Source organism: Muntiacus reevesi, chromosome 3 (genome assembly GCF_963930625.1).
Source record: "Muntiacus reevesi chromosome 3, mMunRee1.1, whole genome shotgun sequence".
Taxonomy (NCBI): domain Eukaryota; kingdom Metazoa; phylum Chordata; class Mammalia; order Artiodactyla; family Cervidae; genus Muntiacus; species Muntiacus reevesi.
In genome coordinates, this window is record NC_089251.1 from 57369887 (window position 1) to 57390552 (window position 20666).

Consider the following 20666-nt stretch of genomic DNA (forward strand, 5'->3'; position numbering starts at 1 on the left):
AATGCCTTTTCCAGTGAGAGAGGAAGTGGGGAAGGGGAGTGGAGAGTTTCCTCTTTTTATTCTAAATATTTCTGAATTATTTGAAAATCTTAAAATGTGCATATATATTAACAAAGGGCTTCCTAGTTGGTGATAGCGGTAAAGATCCTATCTGCCGAGGAAGGAGATGTAAGAGACGCAGCTTCAATCCCTGTGTCAGGAAGATCCCCTGGAGAAGGGACTGGCAACCCACTCCAGTATTCTTGCCTGGAGAATTCCATGGATAGAGGAGCCTGGCAGGTTGCAAAGAGTCAGACATGACTGAAGCGCCTTAACACACACATGTATTAACAAAAAGCCCAAGAAAGGTATTGGGTTTTTTTTAAATTTATTGATATATTTTTGGCTGTATTGGTTCTTGGTTGTCACATGTGGACTCTCCAGTTGTGGTGTGCAGGCTCACTAACTGCGAGGCACATGGAATCTTAGCTCCCAGACCAGGGATCAAACCCACATACCCTGCATTGGAAGGCAGATTCTTAACCACTGGACCGCCAGGCAAGTCCCAAGGATATTGAGACTAGCTCTAGCATATAACTTTCTGCCTGTGCACATCATCAATTAACTTTGATCATTTCTAGAACTATCACGTCAAACATCACTCTATAAAAACCTAATTTGAAAAACGGGTTCTATGTGACAGTTCCACTGATGCTTTAAAGGGAGGTGTTGATTTTCTAACCTTCTAATATAAGGGTGAGAAAGAAACTCCAAGTCAGAGGTTGGTGAATTCTGTAATATCTATCCACTGTATTGAAATTTGAGCAGAATTGTTATAACACCTTTACACAATCAGACATCCTCGTTCAGTAATTAGGGGAGATAATCACCCAGAGTTTGGGTTACTAGACTTAACCAGTACACCCAATAAATCCTGAGTGACCTTGCTGAGAACTTCCTCTCCCAGAAAATAGAAAACTCAGTTCTAGCCAATTCGGAGAAAATGAGTCAAGAAGTGAAATTAAGTAAGCCATAGAAGGAAGTGGCCAAATCGCCTTTGATTATGTAACAACCAGCGGGTAGAATACACAACAGAGAGTTTAGGAGAGATGCATTTAATCACAGATTTTAGGAGAGATGTATTTTTTAGCATCATTTGTTTTAAAGGTGTAAGATTCTGGGGGTAGAAACCCTAAAGGGATTCTTTTGACAGTGCTATAGCAAAATCTTAAGGAAAAAGGATAGGACAGAGGAGATCAGGCAACACAGCGGCCAGAGCAGGTAAGAAAGTGAAGAGGAATAAGGAAGATACTCAGAAAACGGAAGAGAGAGAACTGAGAACCCAGCTGGAAAGTCCCTGTGGTGCCCTGAGAGAAGGAGAAAGACTCAAGCTCACACAACTTGTCACAGGTGGGAAAAGAAGGGAAGAGTCCACCCTAACCCTACTAGGCCAGTGTAGAAACACTTAGGGGCAAACACGCAATCTGCCAGGACGACATCCTTTGGAATATAACCGAATTATTGAGAAAGGAGCGGAAAGATGGACACCATGGACATCACAGGAATGGGGCAAGAAGTGTTCATGACAATAAATTAAGTGATTAAAAAAAAAAAAAAAAGGATCTTGTTTGGGTTCAGCAAACCCATATCTGAGTCATGATTTCAACACTTACTAGTTGTTTGGTCTTAGATAAATTACTTCTGTTAGCCTCAGTTTCCCCACAGGTGAAATGGATCAGTACTATTTACCTTAAATTTCAAAGGTAAATAGTGAAGACTAAATAATTTAATGAGATAAAGGTGCCTGGTACTTCAGTTCAGTTCAGTTCAGTCGCTCAGTTGTGTCCAACTCTTTGCAACCCCATGGAGTGCAGCACGCCAAACTTCCCTATCCATCACCAGCTCCCGGAGCTTACTCAAACTTATGTCCGTCGAGTTGGTGATGCCATCCAACCACCTCATCCTCTGTAGGTGCCCAATAAAAGAAAGATTTTCCCCCCTTTTTTTGCATTGACTTTTTATTGTTGAGTTATAGTTGCTATACAATATTATATGTTACATGTGTACAACAGACTGTCACAATTTTTGTAGGTTGTACTCCTTTTATGGGCTTCTCTGGTGGCTCAGTGGTAAAGAATCCACCTGTGATGTGGGAGACTCAGGTTTGATCCCTGGGTCGGTAAGATCCCCTGGAGGAGGAAATGGCAACCCACTCCAGTATTCTTGCCTGGAGAATCCCATGGACAGAGGAGCCTGGTGGTTTATAGTCCATGGGATGGCAAAAGAGTCAGACATGACTGAGTAACTAAATGAAAATAATAACTCCATTTATGGTTATTTATAAAATATTGGCTATATTCCCTGTATTGTACAATATATCTTTGTAGCATATTTTATATCTAATAGTCTGTACCTCTTACTTCCCCACCTTATACTGTCCCTCCCCCTTCATCTCTTCTCACTAGTAACCATTATTTTGTCCTCTATATCTGTGAGTCCGCTTCTTTTTTGCTACATTCACTAGTTTGCTTTTTTTTTTTTTTTTGGCCACACCATGCATCATGCATGATCTTAGTTTATTGGCCAGGGATCAAACCCACGCCCTCTGCTGTGGAAGTGTGGAATCTTAATTACTCGGCCACCCAGGAAGTCCCAGATTCCACATTTAATTGATTGTAAACAGTATTTGCCTTTCTCTATCTGACTTATTTCACTAAGCATTCAGTTCAGTTCAGTTCAGTTGCTCAGTCATGTCCGACTCTGTGACCCCATGGACTGCAGCATGCCAGGCCTCCCTGTCCATCACTAACTCCCGGAGTTTACTCAAACTCATGTCCATTGAATAGGTGATGCCATCCAACCATCTCATCCTCTGTCGTCCCCTTCTCCACCTGCCCTCAATCTTTCCCAGCATCAGGGTCTTTTCCAATGAGTCAACTCTTCGCATGAGGTGGCCAAAGTATTGGAGTCTTAGCTTCAACATCAGTCCTTCCAATGAACACCCAGGACTGATCTCCTTTAGGATGGACTGGTTGGATCTCTTTGCAGTCCAAGGGACCGTCAAGAGTCTTCTCATACACCACAGTTCAAAAGCACCAATTCTTTGGCGCTCAGCTTTCTTTATAGTACAACTCTCACATCCATACACGACTACTAGAAAAACCATAGCCTTGACTAGACCAACCTTTGTTGGCAAAGTAATGTCTCTGCTTTTTAATATGCTATCTAGGTTGGTCATAACTTACTTCCAAGGAGTAAGCGTCTTTTAATTTCATGGCTGCAATCACCATCTGCAGTGATTTTGGAGCCCAAAAAAATAGGCAGCCACTGTTTCCCCATCTAATTTGCCATGAAGTGATGGGACCAGATGCCATGATCTTAGTTTTCTGAATGTTGAACTTTAAGCCAACTTTTTCACTCTCGTCTTTCACTTTCATCAAGAGGCTCTTTAGTTTTTCTTCACTTTCTGCCATAATGGTGTCATCTACATGTCTGAGGTTACTGATATTTCTCCCAAAATCCAATTGATATTTCTGCAATCTTGATTCCAGCTTGTGCTTCATCCAGCCCAGCGCTTTTCATGATGTACTCTGCATATAAGTTAAATAAGCAGGGTGACAGTATACAGCCTTGACATACTCCTTTTCCTATTTGGAACCAGTCTGTTGCTCCATGTCCAGTACTAACTATTGCTTCCTGACCTGCATACAGGTTTCTCAAGAGGCAGGTCAGGTAGTCTGGTAGTCCCATCTCTTTCAGAATTTTCCACAGTTTGTCATGATCCACATAATCAAAGGCTTTGGCATAGTCAATAAAGCAGAAGTAGATGTTTTTCTGGAACTCTCTTGCTATTTCTATGATCCAGCAGATGTTGGCAATTTGATCTCTGGTTCCTCTACCTTTTCTAAATCCAACTTGAACATCTGGAAGTTCACAGTTCATGTACTAAAAGCATAATACCCTCCAACTCCATGCATGTTGTTGCATATGGCAAAATTTTGTTCTGTTTACGACTGAGCAATATTCCATTGTGTACATGCACCATATCTTCAGTATCCATTCATCTGCTGATGGACCCTTAGGTTGCTTCCACATCTTGGCAACTGTAAATAATGCAGCTAATGAACACTGAGGCTGTGTTCATTTCTAATTACTGAGGCTGTGTATCTTTTCAAATTAGTATTTTGTCCTTTTCAGATACATGTCCAAGAATGTAATTGCTGGGTCATATGGCAGTTTTATTTTTAGTTTTTTAAGAAACCACACTGTTTTCTGTAGTGGCTAAACCAATTTACATTCCTACCAATAATGTGGTAAAAGTGTCCCCGCTTCTCCCTATCATTGTCAACATTTGTTGTTTGTTTTCTCAGTGGTGATACCATTCTGACCTACGTGAGGTGACATCTCACTGGGGCTTTGATTTACATTTCTCTGATGATTAGGTGTGTTGCCTGTTGACTATCTGTATTCCCTCTGTGGAAAAATATCTGTTTAGTTCTTCTGCCCACATTTTAATCCAGTTGTTTGGTTTTTTGGACCTTGAGTTGTATGAGAAAGGACAGCTTTTTTTAAAGTATCATCTCTAAATTTGCATACAATAAAAATGGTGTAATACAATGGTATATGACAGGGACACGCATCCTTCAGTCTGTAGGCCATACCCAGTTAAGCCCATCTCTTTACATGTTACCCATGGCTGCTTTCTCACAACAATGGTGGAGTTGAGTTGTGAACAAAGCCTAAAATACTTGCTACCTGGCTCTTTCTACAGAATGTTTCCAGACCCTTGGGATAAGTTGTATCAGAGTCTTATGTTTATGGCCAGCTCTCCTATACCCATTATGTGTGCAAGGAGATATACAACACAAAGTTCTTGGTATCCATCTCACCTACCCATGGTTTTTCTGCTAGATCTAAAGGAAGGGCAAGTTTTCACTGGGTTCTCATAGGTGAAATAAGGTCTCATCCTATAAGAAGTGTCCACTGGAGACCATATACCTCAATGAATTGAGCCCCCTGCTTAAATATCTAAGCCCTCCTTGTTCTAGATCTGGAGAAAAGATGGAGCATTCCTGGAGTCTGTCCCCTCTCTGAGTACTTGGGTTCAAGGGGGCAGGAAGCAGACCCAACTAAGATGTTGCTCTGAGAAGAACAGAGGTCTCAAACCTAAAAATCAGACTTCCCAACCCCAAATAATACCCAGTGCAGAAGGAAAAGGAGTCATGTATCCACGGTGACAGGTGTGGCTATATAGGACATTGTTTACACTTTCGGATAACAGAAAGACCTACAGAAATAATGGAAGGAAAATGACAGACTCTTAGGAACAATGTTAGGAAGTCAGTGCTGAGGATGAGAAGGGTCTTGGGGAAGATGGTAAGGTTGGTCATGGCCTCCAACATAGAGCAGACATCACTACATGTATTGAGATGATATAAGAACTAACCCATGATTATTTGCCTGTCTTCTTGTTCAAACTGAGTGAAGACCATTTGGGTGAGACCAACTTTAATAAGAGAGGCTAGATGCCCAAGATGAGGCATAAGTTGGTACCAAGGCACACGCTGCTCTGAGTAAGGCCAGGGTCCTGTCTCAGAGGAATGACTCGGCAGAGTAGTAGGCAACTTTGAGCTGAGAAGAGCTTGGGTGACTCAACAGCTGAAGAATCCCCCAAAAGCTGAAGCTCCCTATGACATCCAGGATTGCCAATCTCCCACTTCTGCTTGGTCCATTCTCGGGTTGTCTGCATCTCCATCCCCATCGTCATCACTCTTCCAGGCCCTCCCTCTGTGCAACTACATCTGTAATGAGACGTTTTCTGCTTATTGGGGACCGGAAGGAAGTCCTGGGGCCTGAGTCGTCCCCTTGGAAAGACAGTTTTTAATACAGGCATTGTGCAATCTGTGTGCTTGACACAATAAGAGGTTTCACTTCCTGAGATGGACAGAATGCCACCAGATTTTGTGTCCAGGCCACAGGGCCGGGATGAGACAGGGCAGAACTGTAGCTATTACTACATCAAGGGGCATTGCCCCATGGCTCCAAAATTTCCCTTGAGCAGAAAGAATGAGGGCTCATGCACTCTGGATACTGGTGGATGAAGAAGATGGAGAAGTAGTTTCATTCCTGACCTCTATCTCAAGCCCCAGAAACAGAACGGATTCATTCAGAAATGATGCTTGAGTCCCTCGCCTACTTCTCTTACTGCTGCGGGCTTTCATCTTCCTTCACTTGGCTTCTAATCACATCACCAATTCTGATTCTCTGTCAGGAGAAACCACAGAGCTACCAGACCACCAGGTCCCCAGCACAAAGAGTCTAAGGAAGGTGGTAGTTCTTTCAATGAGACTTGAGGATCAAGGGTTCATTTCCAGAGTGGATCCTGTGATGGCAAAACAGAGTCTGCAGAACCAGACCTCCAGTTTTATGAGGGCTTAGACTTAGGAGATGACTACAGATCCCCAAACCCACAACAAATGGATGTATTGAACAGGTTGCAACTTTTAGATTCCATGTGGAACATACAACATCCCAAAGATGGGCTTCTTGCATCTATCTTCCTGATATCAAGATTTGTTGTGATTGTTGTTTAGTCACTAGGTCATGTTTCACTCTTTTGTGACCCTAAGGACTGTACCCCTCCAGGCTCCTCTGTCCATGGGATTTTCCAGGGAAGAATACTGGAATGGGTTGCCATTTCCTCCTCCAGGGGATCAAACCCATGTCTCCCGCATTGTTGCAGCAAAGTTTTACTGCCAGAACTTGCACATCACAGAGTGTGCTTGTCCTGGCTCTAAAAGTTCACAAGTTCCTAAGGGAACCTGGTAAGTGAGCCAGGTCCCGATTCAGGGCTATCAGTGCTATGGGGTTTCCCTGGTGGCTCAGTGGTCATTTTGCCTGCCACTGCAGAAGACACAGGTTCAATCCCTGATCCGGGAAGATCCAAATGAACATGGGGCAACTGAATCCGTGAGCCACAACTACTGAACCTGTGCTCTAGAGCCTGGGAACTGAAACTACTGAGCCAGTGTGCTGCAACTTCTTAAGCCCGAGTTCCCTAGAGCCTGTGCTCTGCAACAAGAGAAGCCCGTGCACCAAATCTAGAGAATAGGCCCTGCCCACCAAAGCTAGAGAAAGCCCATGTACAGCAATGAAGATCCAACACAACCAAAAATAAATACATAATAAAATTATTTTTTAAATGTGCTATAATATAGGTGACAAAGAGGGTAGAGAAGGCATCGTTCCTAGACTCCACACACCAGTTTTGACCTGATTATTTATTCATTCATTCTTCCAGGGCTACCCTGGGGCAGTACCCAGGCAGGCATGCTTCTGGTGTCTGAGTTAAACAAAGTCTGGTGCATTCCTATACCCTAATAACAAAATACCTAAAAGAGAAATAAAGAAAACAGTGCCATTTACAAAGCATCAAAAGCAACAAAATACTTAGAAATAAATTTCTAAGAAGGCAAAAAGGCCGGTACACTGAAAATTATAACACACTGATGAAAGAAATCAAAGACACAAGTAAAGGGAAAGATATCCCATGTTTTGGACTAGGATAACTAATTTTTTTTAATGCATTTTATTTTTAATTAGAGGATAATTACTTTACAGTATTTTGATGGTTTCTGCTATACATCAACATGAATCAGCCATAGGTATACATATGTCCCCTTCCTCTTGAATGTCCCTCCCACCTCCATCCCTATCACACCCCTCTAGGTTGTCCATACTACCTAAAGCCATCTATAAATTCACCACAATTCCTATCAAAATTCCAACAGCATATTTCACAGAAATAGAAAAACAACTCAAAAATTTGTATGGAATCACCAAAGACATTGAATAGCCAAAACAATCTTAAAAACAACAAAGCTGAAGATATCACACTTTCTGATTTCAGACTATTGTTACAAAGATATAGATCTCAATTTAGAGATATATAACATGTATATAAAAGATTATTATTTAGCCATAAAAAGTAAAAGAAGAAAATCCTACCTTTGTGACAACACAGATGAACTTGAGGGGCATTATGCGAAGTGAAATACATCAGAGAAATACAAAAGCTATAGATCCCACCTATACATGGAATCTTAAAAAAGAAATAAAAGCAAAGCTCATAGGAGAAGAGAAAAGAATAGCGGTTGCCAAGGGCTAGATGAGATAAATGAGAGATGTTGGTCAAAGAGTATGTATGATGCTTTCAGTTTTAAGATAGCTAAGGTCTGGGAATCTAATGTACAGTATAGTGATCATTATGAACTGCACTGTATTACGTATCTTGTGGACTTCCCTGGTGGTTCAGGTGGTAAAGAATCCACCTGCAATGTGGGATCACCTGGGTTCCATCCCTGGGTAGGGAAGATCCCTACCCAGAAAGGAATGCAGAAAGGAATGGCAACCCACTCCAGTATTCTTGCCTGGGAAATCCCATGGACAGAGGAGCCTGGTGGTCTATAGACCATAGGGTTACACGACTGAGCAATTAACACTGCACTGCACTGTGTCATATAGCTGAAATTTGCTAAGAAAGTAAATCATAAATGTTCTCAACACTATGTGTATTATATATGTATATATATGTACACACATATAGTATATATGTATATTTGTATATATGTATATGTTTATGAATGATTAAACTTTTTGCTATATGTATATATATACACACACATATGATATAAAATCATCAATTTGTATACCTTGTGCTGTACTTAGTTGCTCAATCATGTCTGACTCTTTGCAACCCTGTGGTCTATACCTCACCAGGCTCTTCTGTCCTTGAAATTTTCCAGGCAAGAATACTGGAGTGAGTTGCCATTTCCTTCTCCAGGGGATCTTCCCAATCCAGGGATCAAAGCTACATCTCCTGCATCTCCTGAATTGCAGGCACATTCTTTTCCTCTGAGCCATTGGGGAAGCCCCTATTGAACACTTTAAACTTATACAATGTTAATGTAAATTGTATTGCAATAAAGCTAGAGGAAAAAAAGGTCTAATGTCTAATAACTCTTGGAGCTACCAACAGATATAGTCTCAGCCGAATATTCTTATTTTGAAATTTTTTGCTTTTCAGACTTAACAGAAAAAAAAAACATCTGTTAGGCAAAAACCATCTGTGCAGTTTTTATGTAGCTCCACCATGAGGCATGCGGGATCTTAGTTCCCCAATCAAGGATCGAACCTAACCCTGCTGCAGTGGAAATGCAGAGTCTTAATCACTGGACCTCCAGAAAAGACCCCAACATCTCTGCATTTTAAAAAGGGAATGTGATTATGAAACTTATTCACAATATTTTCAAATAGGTCCTCAATCCAGGCTTGTTTCACTGTCCATCAAATATTGATGTCGATTCCATATGCAATCGGCTAGGATACCAGCACCTGGTCAGAATGGGTTGGATGAGCTTGTCTCCAAGGTTCCCCCAGCTCCATCTGAAGCCTGCACCCCTGCACAACGATGTTTTCCCTGCCTCGTCCTAGCAAGATCAGATGTCTCCCCAGAGGCTTCAGTAATTGACCCAGAGCCCCCAAGGTAGAAAACAGCATGATGTGTTTGGAATTCGCAGGGTTACTGTCACTTCCCTATGCTCAGTTATCCATCTCCAAGTGAGAAGTTTCCTAAACTTAAGTGAAAGGAGTGAGTGAGGGAGCATTTTCGTGTGTGTGCCTCTGTGTGTCCTCCACTTTGTCCCGAGATCCAAAATTAAAACATCCTTCTAATCTAGGAAAACCCACTATTTTTGTTTGACATCATCAGAAAAACCAACATATATTTGCATAATGACACATTTGCAAGAATGTGTCACGGTTTGCTACCACTTTCCCTCCCAAGAACTGGAGAATTATTTCTCTCCCAGAATTTACCATCAATTCTCTTTTTTTTTTTTAACTTGGTTGTGAAATCAGTTAACCAAAGGGGAAATCTCTCAGCTCTCCACTTCTGCTTTTGAAGGCCATAAAATAGTGTAGGAGAAACCAGCAGACAGTATACCTGCTTGGAGGCACAGCAAGCCACTCAGGGATTCTATTCTCTCCAGCCAACCTTCATTGCCCAGGTACCACTTTAATTCTTCCTTCTGATTAGGTCTTAAAGGAGTCTCTCCCTCTCTCTCTCTTTTTTCTGTCTTCCTCCCTCTCTCTTCTCTTCCCTCTCTGCCTGACAGCTGGGCTTTCTGCAAAACTGCCAGTTGTGTTATAATGCCATAACTTGCAAAATAATAGGGGAATTAATACCACTTATCTAGCAGCTGGCATCTGAGAGCTCAGGACCCTACTTCTGCCCCAAATCACCTAAGAGATCCGCTCCTGGTTTGGGTTTGGTTTAGCAAATGCTTTACTCTGGACCCCTGTGGCTCAGCTGGTAAAGAATCCACCTGCAATACAGGAGACCTGGGCTCGACCCCTGGGTTGGGAAGATCCCCTGGAGAAGGGAAAGGCTACCTACTCCAGTATTCTGGCCTGGAGAATTGCGAAGAGTCAGACACAGCTGAGTGACTTTCACTTACTATGAACCCAAAGGATGATTTTCATGCATTCACTCATTCATTTGAAAATGGCTTCTTTGCCTGCCTGCCAGGTACAAGATGCTGAGGGCAATTCACATGTAAAGAAGGCAGTCCTCATGGGGACTGGCATGGCAAATGGTCACTCATTTTTCTCCTCTTTGCACAGGTTTCTGAAGCAGCCATGGCAACTGTACCTGAACCCATCAACGAAATGATGGCTTACTACAGGTCAGTGGGAAAATTGATACCACTTGTGTGAGCAGGGCTTTCCTCTTAAGAGTGGATTTTTACATGTGGTTAGAGACCAGATTCATCTCCCAAACTGCCTCTTACAATGGCAAGCAGGGTTCCAAGTCAATCTGGTTTAAGGACTGATGTCCCACTGCAAAATCCAGTCATGGCACCCCTAGGCCACCCAGATGCTGCTTCAGGGGCTTCCTGTATATGGAAACAGGAAAGAAAGATTCCAAGTGAACAATACAGGGGATCCCTTGGCAGATTTGGCTTAGCTGAGAAGGAAAGCTCAGATTTTCACTGGGCTGGAAGTTAGGTCTCAGGATACAACAGAGAGCTCAGACAGCAATGGGTACCCGCCCTCCTCCTGTGCTGTCCCATGTATATTACCATGGCAACTGCCTGCTTCAGGCAGCCCTAAGGAACACGTTGTTTGCAGTTTCCTATTGCCCAGCTTCCCAGATGGCTCAGTGGGTAAAGAATCTGCCTGCAATGCAGGAGACACAGCAGACATGGGTTCGATCCCTGGATCCAGAAGATGCCCTGGATGAGGGCGTGACAATACTCCAGTATTCTTGCCTGGAGAATCCCATGGACAGGGGAGCCTGGTGGTCTACAGTCCACAGGATTGCAAAGAGTCAGACACAACTGAAGCAACTTAGCACACATGCGTTGATGGTGAAGATGATCAACTGGGAAGAAAAGCTAATCTTGTCCAGGAGATATAATTGAGCAACCTCTCTGTTTTTATTACAGTGACGAGAATGAGCTGTTATTTGAGGCTGATGGCCCCAAACAGATGAAGGTGAGTCCATGGGCTTTGATCCCAACATGTTGAGGGGCTCTGACACAGGAAAGACTCAAGGGAAGTGTTCTGGGCTGGCTTGTTCCTATGGAATTTTGTGATAGAATGACTTTCTGCTCTTCCAGTGAGACAAACGGAAGCTGGCCACTCTGCAACTCCCACGCCACCAGTGTTTCACTGAGGCTTGGTGATCCTGGTCATGCTTGCAGAGGCTTTTAGAAGGGGAATTTTAATAGAGATAGTGCTTGCTGTCTCGTGTTAGGAAGACAGTTCAGGCTTCCAAGCAAATTTAATTCTTCTTTAAGGAGAGGTGTTCAGCTCTAAAAGTGATGAAGCTACATTAATCACTTGAACTGAACCTGACCCAGAGAAGATGACCTTGAGAATGAACATGTCTGCCTCCTTTAAGTGTGGGGTTGTTTTTTGCTCCCTGAAGTGGCGCTTAAGGACAATGAGTCACGATGTAAACAAAAGGTTGAGTTTGGGAAGTACAAGAAAATTATTCACTTGCCTTTGAATCTTGAGCAAGTCGTTTTACCCCTTTGATCCTCGTCTGAAAAATAAGGGTCATAAGCAGGTTGATGTCCGAGACCCTAGTATCCTGCAGTCCTTGGCTCTGAGATAGTACCTGCAGGAGCTAAGTTTATCTAGCAGAGGAGTGTTTCTTTGTGGGTGTGTGCTCACTCACTCAGTATTGTCTGACACTTTGTGACCCAGAGAGCACTGTTGACCTTCCAGCTGTCCCTCCTCTTCTGCAAGTGTACTAACTTCTGTAATCTAATAACTCTCTCAGATAGTCCAGCCATCAGCCTATCTAGTGCAGTTGTACCAATTAGCAGGCAGCTGTTCTTTCTCTCTGATGTTTTTAGTTTGTGACAACCTCCTCCAGCCTTATCTAGCATTCCTGTCTTGCTAAAAGTTCCTTTCTTTAAAAGTTCTAAAACCAGCATAACTGGTTTTCTCCAGTCCTAGATGGAGCCTAGTTTCTCTGTTCAGCCCTGCCTCCCACAGTTTCTTGCAGCATTCTGGCTCTCTCTCATGGGGCCTCTGCTCTGGGCAGAATGTTCCTCCCACTCAGCTTTCCTCTGTGTTGTTACAGGTCTCTTGAGCTGTCCTTCAAACTTTTAAACCATTATCATGCCTTGCAAGCAACTTCAGTTAAGGCTTAATGCAGTTAGTTAAATAGTTTCTCTGAACTGAGAAACTATTTCATAATAGTAACCACTATTTTACAGGATGAGAAAGCATTTGAGAAAAAGATTATATAGAACATTGTTGATTGGGCAGAGGCATATTGAAAATCTGATCATCATGGCCATGAAAAATGAAATACATAATGTTGGTGCACTAGGCTTCCAAAAAGATAAATAGTGTAAGAAGGTATAAGTTTATGGTTAGGTGGAGAATGTGTAAGAAAAGATAAGATAAGAATGAATTTATTCTAGAAGAATGTTGTATACTGCATTAGAAAGCTTACATTATGGTTTAGGGTCTGCCTCTCACTGGCCGCTAGGTTTTTGGATAAGCCACTTAACCTCTCTGGGCTGCGGAGAGATGAAAGTTTATCTTTAGAAGCTCTGTTTTCTCTTCCTTGGGCTTCCCAGGTGGCTCAGTGGTAAAGAATCTGCCCACCAATGCAGGAGACGCAGCGGGTTTGATCCCTGGGTCCAGAAGACTCCCTGGAGGAGAAAATGGCAATCCACTTTAGTAATTCTTGCCTGGAGAATTCCATGGACAGAGGAGCCTGGCTACAGTCCATGGGGTCTCTGAGTGTCAGACATGGCTGAGTGACTGAGCACGCATGAATCTCCTCCTTCCTCCTCTCTCGCGTCAAAACAGAAGTTGTCTGGCCCAACCACCTTCCAACGCTGACTTCTTTGGTCTCTTCACAGAGTTGCATCCAACACCTGAACCTCGGCTCCATGGAAGTTGGAAACATCCAGCTGCAGATTTCTCACCAGCTATACAACAAAAGCTTCAGGCAGGTGGTGTCGGTCATCGTGGCCATGGAGAAGCTGAGGAACAGTGCCTATGCACATGTCTTCCGTGATGATGACCTGAGGAACGTCCTTTCATTCATCTTCGAAGAAGGTACCTAGTAAGAGCTGAGGGCAGACATGAGGTCACTCTGGTCATTTCCTTCTCAGAGGCCATAACCTAACAGTCAACTAACCCCGCTGAGGCTGAAACCCTTTAAAAGTAGAGGGCCTAGTAATGAGAGGAAAACAGAGACACCTAGAAACCCAGTTAATCATCTCTTCAGTTGAAACTAGTCTTTTTGTTTGTTTGCTTTGTCTTCCATCAGACTGATTTGTTCACTTAAAAGATTTTTTAAGGAATTCTTCCTTAATGAAATAATGATGTAACTGGTTAATCATGTTATGCATCCTAAAATTATGGAAGCTTTTCCAGAACTTACAGACCTGCATAAAATGGTACCCAAATGTTACATTTCAATACACTACTGTATAAAATTCAACTTGGTGATTGTTTTAGTCTCCTTTTTAGTTGTTGACACTATTCTTAAAATAGGACCTTGATAACTACTCATATTTGCAAAGTAGCCAATCATTCTGGATGCTTTCATTTACATTATATCCTGCGAATCTCAGAATGTCCTTGTTGGGCCACATCGGTTGCCACCACCATTTTACATAAGTGACTCCATGGCTCATCCACAGCAAGTAATAGAGCTGAAGTTTGAACCTACCTCTTAGGGTGCCAGGCCCAGTGTTCTGACCCACCCAACTTCCTCTCCACTGATGTTGTAATCGAGCGTCAGCTAGGCATGCTCAGATGTCCTCCAAGAAAACAAATTCTGCCTCCCATCATCACCTGGGCATCTCCCTAAAAAATGTCTGTGCTCCACATTTCAGAGCCTGTCATCTTCGAAACGTCCTCCGACGAGTTTCTGTGTGATGCAGCCGTGCAGTCAGTAAACTGCAAACTCCAGGACAGAGAGCAAAAATCCCTGGTGCTGGCTAGCCCATGTGTGCTGAAGGCTCTCCACCTCCTCTCACAGGAAATGAGCCGAGAAGGTACCTGGGGAGTTTGTCTCTTTTCTTGGCCTCCTCGTTGCTTGCTAATTCTCTACATTTTCAACAGAGCAGACCACTAAGGAAAATGATCCATGGCAGTGAAATAACATACAATAAAGGACATTCTGGGGCTTCCCAGGTGGCTTAATGGTAAAGAATCTGCCTGTCAATGCAGGAGACATAGGTTCAATCTCTGGATCAGGAAGATCCCCTGGAGAAGGAAATGGAAACCCACCCCAGTATTATATTACCTGGGAAATTCCATGACCTAGAGGGCTATAGTCAAGGGGGTTGCAAAGAGTCAGATATGACTTAGCAACTAAATAACAACAACAACAATGAAGGACATGCAAATGTTTTGTTTGGATTCTAGTGATGAGACCACATTGAGTCCCTTAGTACATTCATTTTTCAGCAACAGAGGTGACTGAGAAATTAGACTGCTCCAGCGAGCCCAGGACCACTGCCCAGCCAAGTCATTTAATGGCAATGCTTCTGTTAGAAAGAGGTCATTTGATGGACATGACCTAACTGCCTGTGGGTTCTTTCTTCCGGTTGCTGGGGTTGAAACTAGAATGGTGAGGAGATAATTTGTCCCTCCTCATTCCCAACCCTGCCCCCTCACCCCTAACATCCTTCCCATCCAAAACCAGATGGTTCCTTAGAGGGAAACCTAACTGACAAGCAGGAACTTATATCTCTCCACTACCACCAGCAACTTTTTAATTTTTCTTTTTAAATTTTTCTTTATTTTTGGCTGTGTGGGTCTTTGTTGCTGTGAGGGCTTTTCTCTCCTTGTGGTGAGCTGGGGCTACTCTCTAGCTGTGGTGCAGGGGATTCACATTGCAGTGGCTTCTCTTGTTGTGGAGCATGGGCTCTAGGGTGAGGGGGCTTCAGTAGGTGGTTCATGGGCTCTAGAGTACAGTGTCAGTAGCTGTGACGCACGGGCTTAGTTGCTCCATGGCATGTGGGATCTTCCCGGACCAGGGATTGAACCTGTGTCTCCTGCATTGGCAGACAGATTCTTTACCATTGAGCCACCAGGGAAGCCCATGTCACTGGCAATTGTTTTAAGTCCAGGGATGGCCCGTGGGTTGCAGGAATCTGTCTGGTACTTTGCCACTGTGGCTGAACCCTGTACGCAGGAGTACAACCAAGGGGGCAGCTGAAAGGAACAGCCAGACTGTTCTCTTCAAAGGGTGCTGACCTTGAAGAGAGGCATCCCTGAGAGAAAGCATCCTGGCTTCAACCAAGCCAAGACATCCTTGTTTCTTTAGAACAGCGTTGTGAGCATGACCTTGGGGCCTCTAAGTGAGACAGCTGTAACTAAGGAAGATTAAAACTGCATGTCTTTTCTTTGGAACCACTTTTCCCAGCTAATCTTTTCCTTTCCCAGGTCCTTCCCACTTGTCTCTTTATAGTCCTGAAACAGATCCATGCCCAGTGTCTTTCAGGAGCCCAGCTTCATCTCTTTTCTCAATTTTCATGTTGATCATACTGTTCTTTTCTTGTGGATGGGCACATTACCGGTCAGGGACATGAGAGCTCTCTCCTATTTCTAAAAATTAGACCCCCTGATTTTTCACTGCCACTATGATGAATCTCTGAGAAGCCCCCAGACCGTTGGAGGGAAAAAGCTGTTTCAAGAAACTGAAGCTACTATGATCTGTGGGATTACCCTATCTGTTAGGCTGTAGGAACCTCAGTGGGTTGCCATAGGAACCTCAGTGTAGGTTCCCACAGAGGATGCTATACTGTACGAGTCTTGGGCTTGGGGTCCAGGGGTTGGGCTGACCCTGCAGTGCCATGTCCCTGACCACAAGACCCCTCTTCTCTCCCCAGTGGTGTTCTGCATGAGCTTCGTGCAAGCAGAGGAAAGAGACAACAAGATTCCTGTGGCCTTGGGTATCAGGGACAAGAATCTATACCTGTCTTGTGTGAAGAAAGGTGATACGCCCACCCTGCAGCTGGAGGTGAGTGAGTACCAGGGGCTGAAGGCCCTTCTCAGGCTCTTCTGGGGCATCCCTAGCCATCACTTACTTCAAAGACAACTAACTTTCCCCCTTCCTCAGAACCTCTGGGAGTAGATCTACATAATAATTTTGCATAAATGGAAATCAATTTAATGTAAATGTTAAATGCATGTAGCTTTCACTCCCATTACAAAAAAATAAATTATTCTGCAGATTTTCTTCTGTCTTGCCACCCAACAGATAGTACATTGTTAGAGTTCCTCCATTTGATGGGGCTTCCCTGGTAGCTCAGAGGTAAAGAATCTGCCTGCCAACACAAGAGATGCCAATTAGACCTCTGGGTCAGGAAGAACCCCTGGAGTAGGAAATGGCAACTCACTCCAGTATTCTTTCCTGGAAATACTATGGATAGAGGAGCCTGGTGGGTTACAGTTCACGGGATCACATAAGAGTAGAACACTTCTGAGTGACTAAACAACAACCATCATTTGATAGATGACACTTTGAGGACTTAATCAGTTCAAGGGACCAGTCACTGCCATCTCCACTACACTCCCCAAATCACACCTCCTCCTCCTCGTACCAGTTTTCCCAGCAAAAATTTCATGTCCAACTTGAAGTCATTCTAGCCAGAGCCATGAGGAAAAACACAGGATAAGTCCCTGAAAACTAGCTACACCTAGAAGCTTTTACCTAATTTTCACTTTTGAAAACATTTCCACCTATATTATACACCCTAGCATTTGATGCTAAGTTTCAGAGAAGGATAAGTGTGCCTTCTGTCACCACACAGAAGGCCAGGGTCCCAAAGACAACTCAGGAGCCTGGCTCCCAGACCTGAACCCTGCTAATCCATTTTTAAATGACCCAGAGACCAACTTTGTCCAGATCAGAGTAGAGTGTCTTTGCCCTTTCCTTCTTAAAGATGTTTATTTCTGTTTTGCTGCAGGAAGTAGACCCCAAAGTCTACCCCAAGAGGAATATGGAAAAGCGATTTGTCTTCTACAAGACAGAAATCAAGGATACAGTTGAGTTTGAGTCTGTCCTGTACCCTAACTGGTACATCAGCACTTCTCAAACTGAAGCAAAGCCCGTCTTCCTGGGACATTTTAGAGGCGGCCAGGATATAACTGACTTCAGAATGGAAACCCTCTCTCCCTAAAGAAAGCCAGGGAGTCCACGTGGGCTGAATAACCCCGAGGACTGGCAGAAGGGAAGGGAAGACCACAGCTGCAGCCTGACTTCACTATTGTCTGATCCATGACCAACTGCCTGCCCTATATTAGTGCTTAGAGATCTCCCCACCAGCCAGGAGGAACAATCCCTTCCTCCCAGTGATCATCTTCAGACCCCATCCACTGAACCACCCCTCTCTCACTTCTTCTACTCACTCAAAGCCAGCCTGGCAGAAACCATGGCACACTAGTTTCAAAGAAATCCTCTGTCCTTTGCACCCAGCTTCTGATGAGCAACCACTTAACTATTTATTTATTTATTTATTGATGGATTAGTCTATTTAATTTAGTTCCAGGGGGCCAAGAAGCAGCCGCATCTTTGAAAAACCCTAGCCTTCAATAACTATGGAACCAATTTCCTTTGGACTAGTGTGCCATCCTTCTGTCAAGTCCTTTCACCAAGCCTGAAAGCATACCAGCTCAGGTTATTTAAATAGAATTATTTATGAAGAGGGAAGAATGATCAGATTGTTCAATGATTCTGAAATAAATTTTACTGTAAACAAATGTTTTTTTCCACATGGTCATTGACTTGTCTGGGATCTGATGTAAAAGAGTAAAGACGAATGGAGTCATGAGCGTTCTCCTGGGGGAATTAGAAACCTCCTCATCCCTGAATGCAAAATGCTTAGGAACATCACTGTCCAGCAAAGATCAGCTTGAACGCCCTTCCCTTTCACTTCTGTTATTCAACAAAAGTATATATGGTAACAAGTTTCCTCTGAAAAACAGGATCAGCTAGAGTATTATAGGGAGTAAGGGCTGGTGGTAACAACTGCCAAGTGTTTCTCTATTCATTTATTCAACAAACACATCTTAAGCCAGTGTTATGTCCTAGGGGCTGGGAGTACAGAAACCAGAAAGGTAAGCCGTTCCTAGTTAGATAGGGAAGATGGATTTTTAAAAATAAGCATAACAAGTAGAGACACGGCAAAGTATGAAAGGAGCAGCTAAGAGGGGTGACAAGACTTGCCCTGGAGACCGAGGGTCAAGTTGTGCGATGTTTGAATCAGGCCTAAAAGGACGAGCAAGAGTTCCCCACACTAAGAAAAGGAGGGCATAGCCTAGATAGATGGACCAGTATGAACACAGGCATGGAGGATGAAAGAATGAAGGAGGCCAAGAGGAAACTTTCAGGATTGCAGAAGTCACCAGTCAAAACACAAAAACAACCCAGGGGAAAAAAGGAATTGTAATCTCAGACAAAGAGATAATTTGTTTAATATATAGAGTTCCCACAAAACAGTAGAAAAAAAGCAATCATGAAAATCCACCAAAACAATAGGCAGAAATTTAATAAAACAACATATTAATAGGTTGTCCTCTGAAAAGGAAATACCATTTGATCTCGGACAGAGTAAAAGATGCTCTATATTACTTAGAATAAAGTTGAATTGACAGCATTTTGAGATTAAACTCTTCTATCAGATTAGCAAATACCAAAAGTTTAATATCACCCCCAGTTGGGAAGACTGGGGAAACACTCACTCCTGAACATTACAATGCATGTATGAGGAGAATAAATGGCTTCAACTCCTACAGAGGAAAATTTGATAGTAACTAAGAACATTACAAATACATATCCCCCTCTGGCCCAGCAATTTCACTTTGCGGGGGTTATCCTCCAAGTGGACATATAGTCATGTGCAATAATGATCAAAATGATTCATTGTGCATCAATTGTAACAGCAAAAGATGAGAAACAGCTCAAGTTTCTACCAAAGAAGACTAGCTAAAGGAACTGTGAGACATTCATAGAATGAATTATGGGACATTTGTAGAATGAATTATGGGAATCCTCTCCAAGATATTGTGAAAACTAAAAAAGAAAAAGAGGCGGTGTTTATAGTGTGCTAGCTTTTATGTGGGCTTCCCTAAGAGCTCAGTCATTAAAGAGTCTGCCTGCAATGCAGGAGACCTGAATTCAATTCCTGGGTCGGGAAGATCCCCTGGAGAAGGAAATGGCAACTCACTCCATTATTCTTGCCTGGAGAATCCCATGGACAGAGGAGCCTGGCAGGCTACAGTCTATGGGGTCACAAGAGTCAGACACGACTGAGCAACTAAGAACACAGCTTTTATGTAACAAAAAGCAGAAAAAAATATATAAGGCAATCCTCTAATGTATAGCACATGGAACTCTGCTCAATGTTCTGTGACAGCCTGGATGAGAAGGGCGCTTGGGGGAGAATGGATACATGTATATGTATGCTGAGTCTCTTTTCCGTCCACCTGAAACTACCACAACACTGTTAATCAGTTATACCCCAATACAAAATAAAAAGTTTAAAAAGAAATAAGACAGTTCCTTCCAATGTCTTTTATCTGATTTCGAGAACTCTGGAAGATACATAATAAATTTAAAAAGTAGTCATAAGGGGCTGGGGAATAAGATACAAGAGGATAAGGGTGGGAGCAGGACATTTCTCTCAATACTTTTTATATTGCTTGATTTTTGAATCATGTGAATATATTAGCTACTCAAATAAAATAGTACTAAGTTTTTAAAGCCTTCTATCAAAACAAAAAAGGGGGGAGTGGCATATGACTCAGTTGGGGAGAAACAATGTGCCGGTCCTCAGTGGCTCGCTCCCAACACCCTCCCCTCCTTCTTCACAGTTCTCCAAGCCAGGGCACAAGATGCGGATGGAACTAGACCCTGCAAGCCAGCAAAGCCTCTCCCCCAGCTCAGTCTGTTTCCTAACTGCAGTGCAAAGGATGGGACGGCTGTTAGGAGCAGGCATCCAAGTGGTACCCATCCGCAACATGGACTAGGACTCCTGGGAGGCAGGCGGCTGCTTTGGGGGAGAAAGCAGAGGTGCCCCGTGGGAGCCTCAGCAGTGGTATTGTTCCCTTCCCTTGGTTCAGCTCCACTCTCAGGCCCC

At 43.3% G+C, this 20666-nt stretch overlaps 1 protein-coding gene across 3 annotated transcripts in view; it reads left to right on the forward strand.

The window, feature by feature from the left end:
• IL1B (interleukin 1 beta) overlaps positions 1-18233 on the forward strand; it is a 35927-nt gene extending 17694 nt beyond the window's left edge. For 2 of the 3 annotated variants that reach the window (XM_065927305.1, XM_065927306.1), the window contains 6 exons: positions 10663-10724; positions 11487-11535; positions 13428-13626; positions 14412-14573; positions 16416-16546; positions 17496-18233. In XM_065927305.1, coding sequence (XP_065783377.1) covers positions 10678-10724; positions 11487-11535; positions 13428-13626; positions 14412-14573; positions 16416-16546; positions 17496-17708 — 801 coding nt within the window. In that variant the 5' untranslated portion in view covers positions 10663-10677 and the 3' untranslated portion in view covers positions 17709-18233. Of the gene's footprint in view, positions 1-9711; positions 10047-10662; positions 10725-11486; positions 11536-13427; positions 13627-14411; positions 14574-16415; positions 16547-17495 lie in introns of those variants that run through there. The other variant, XM_065927304.1, reaches the window with a different exon arrangement.
• Positions 18234-20666: the final 2433 nt, after the last annotated feature.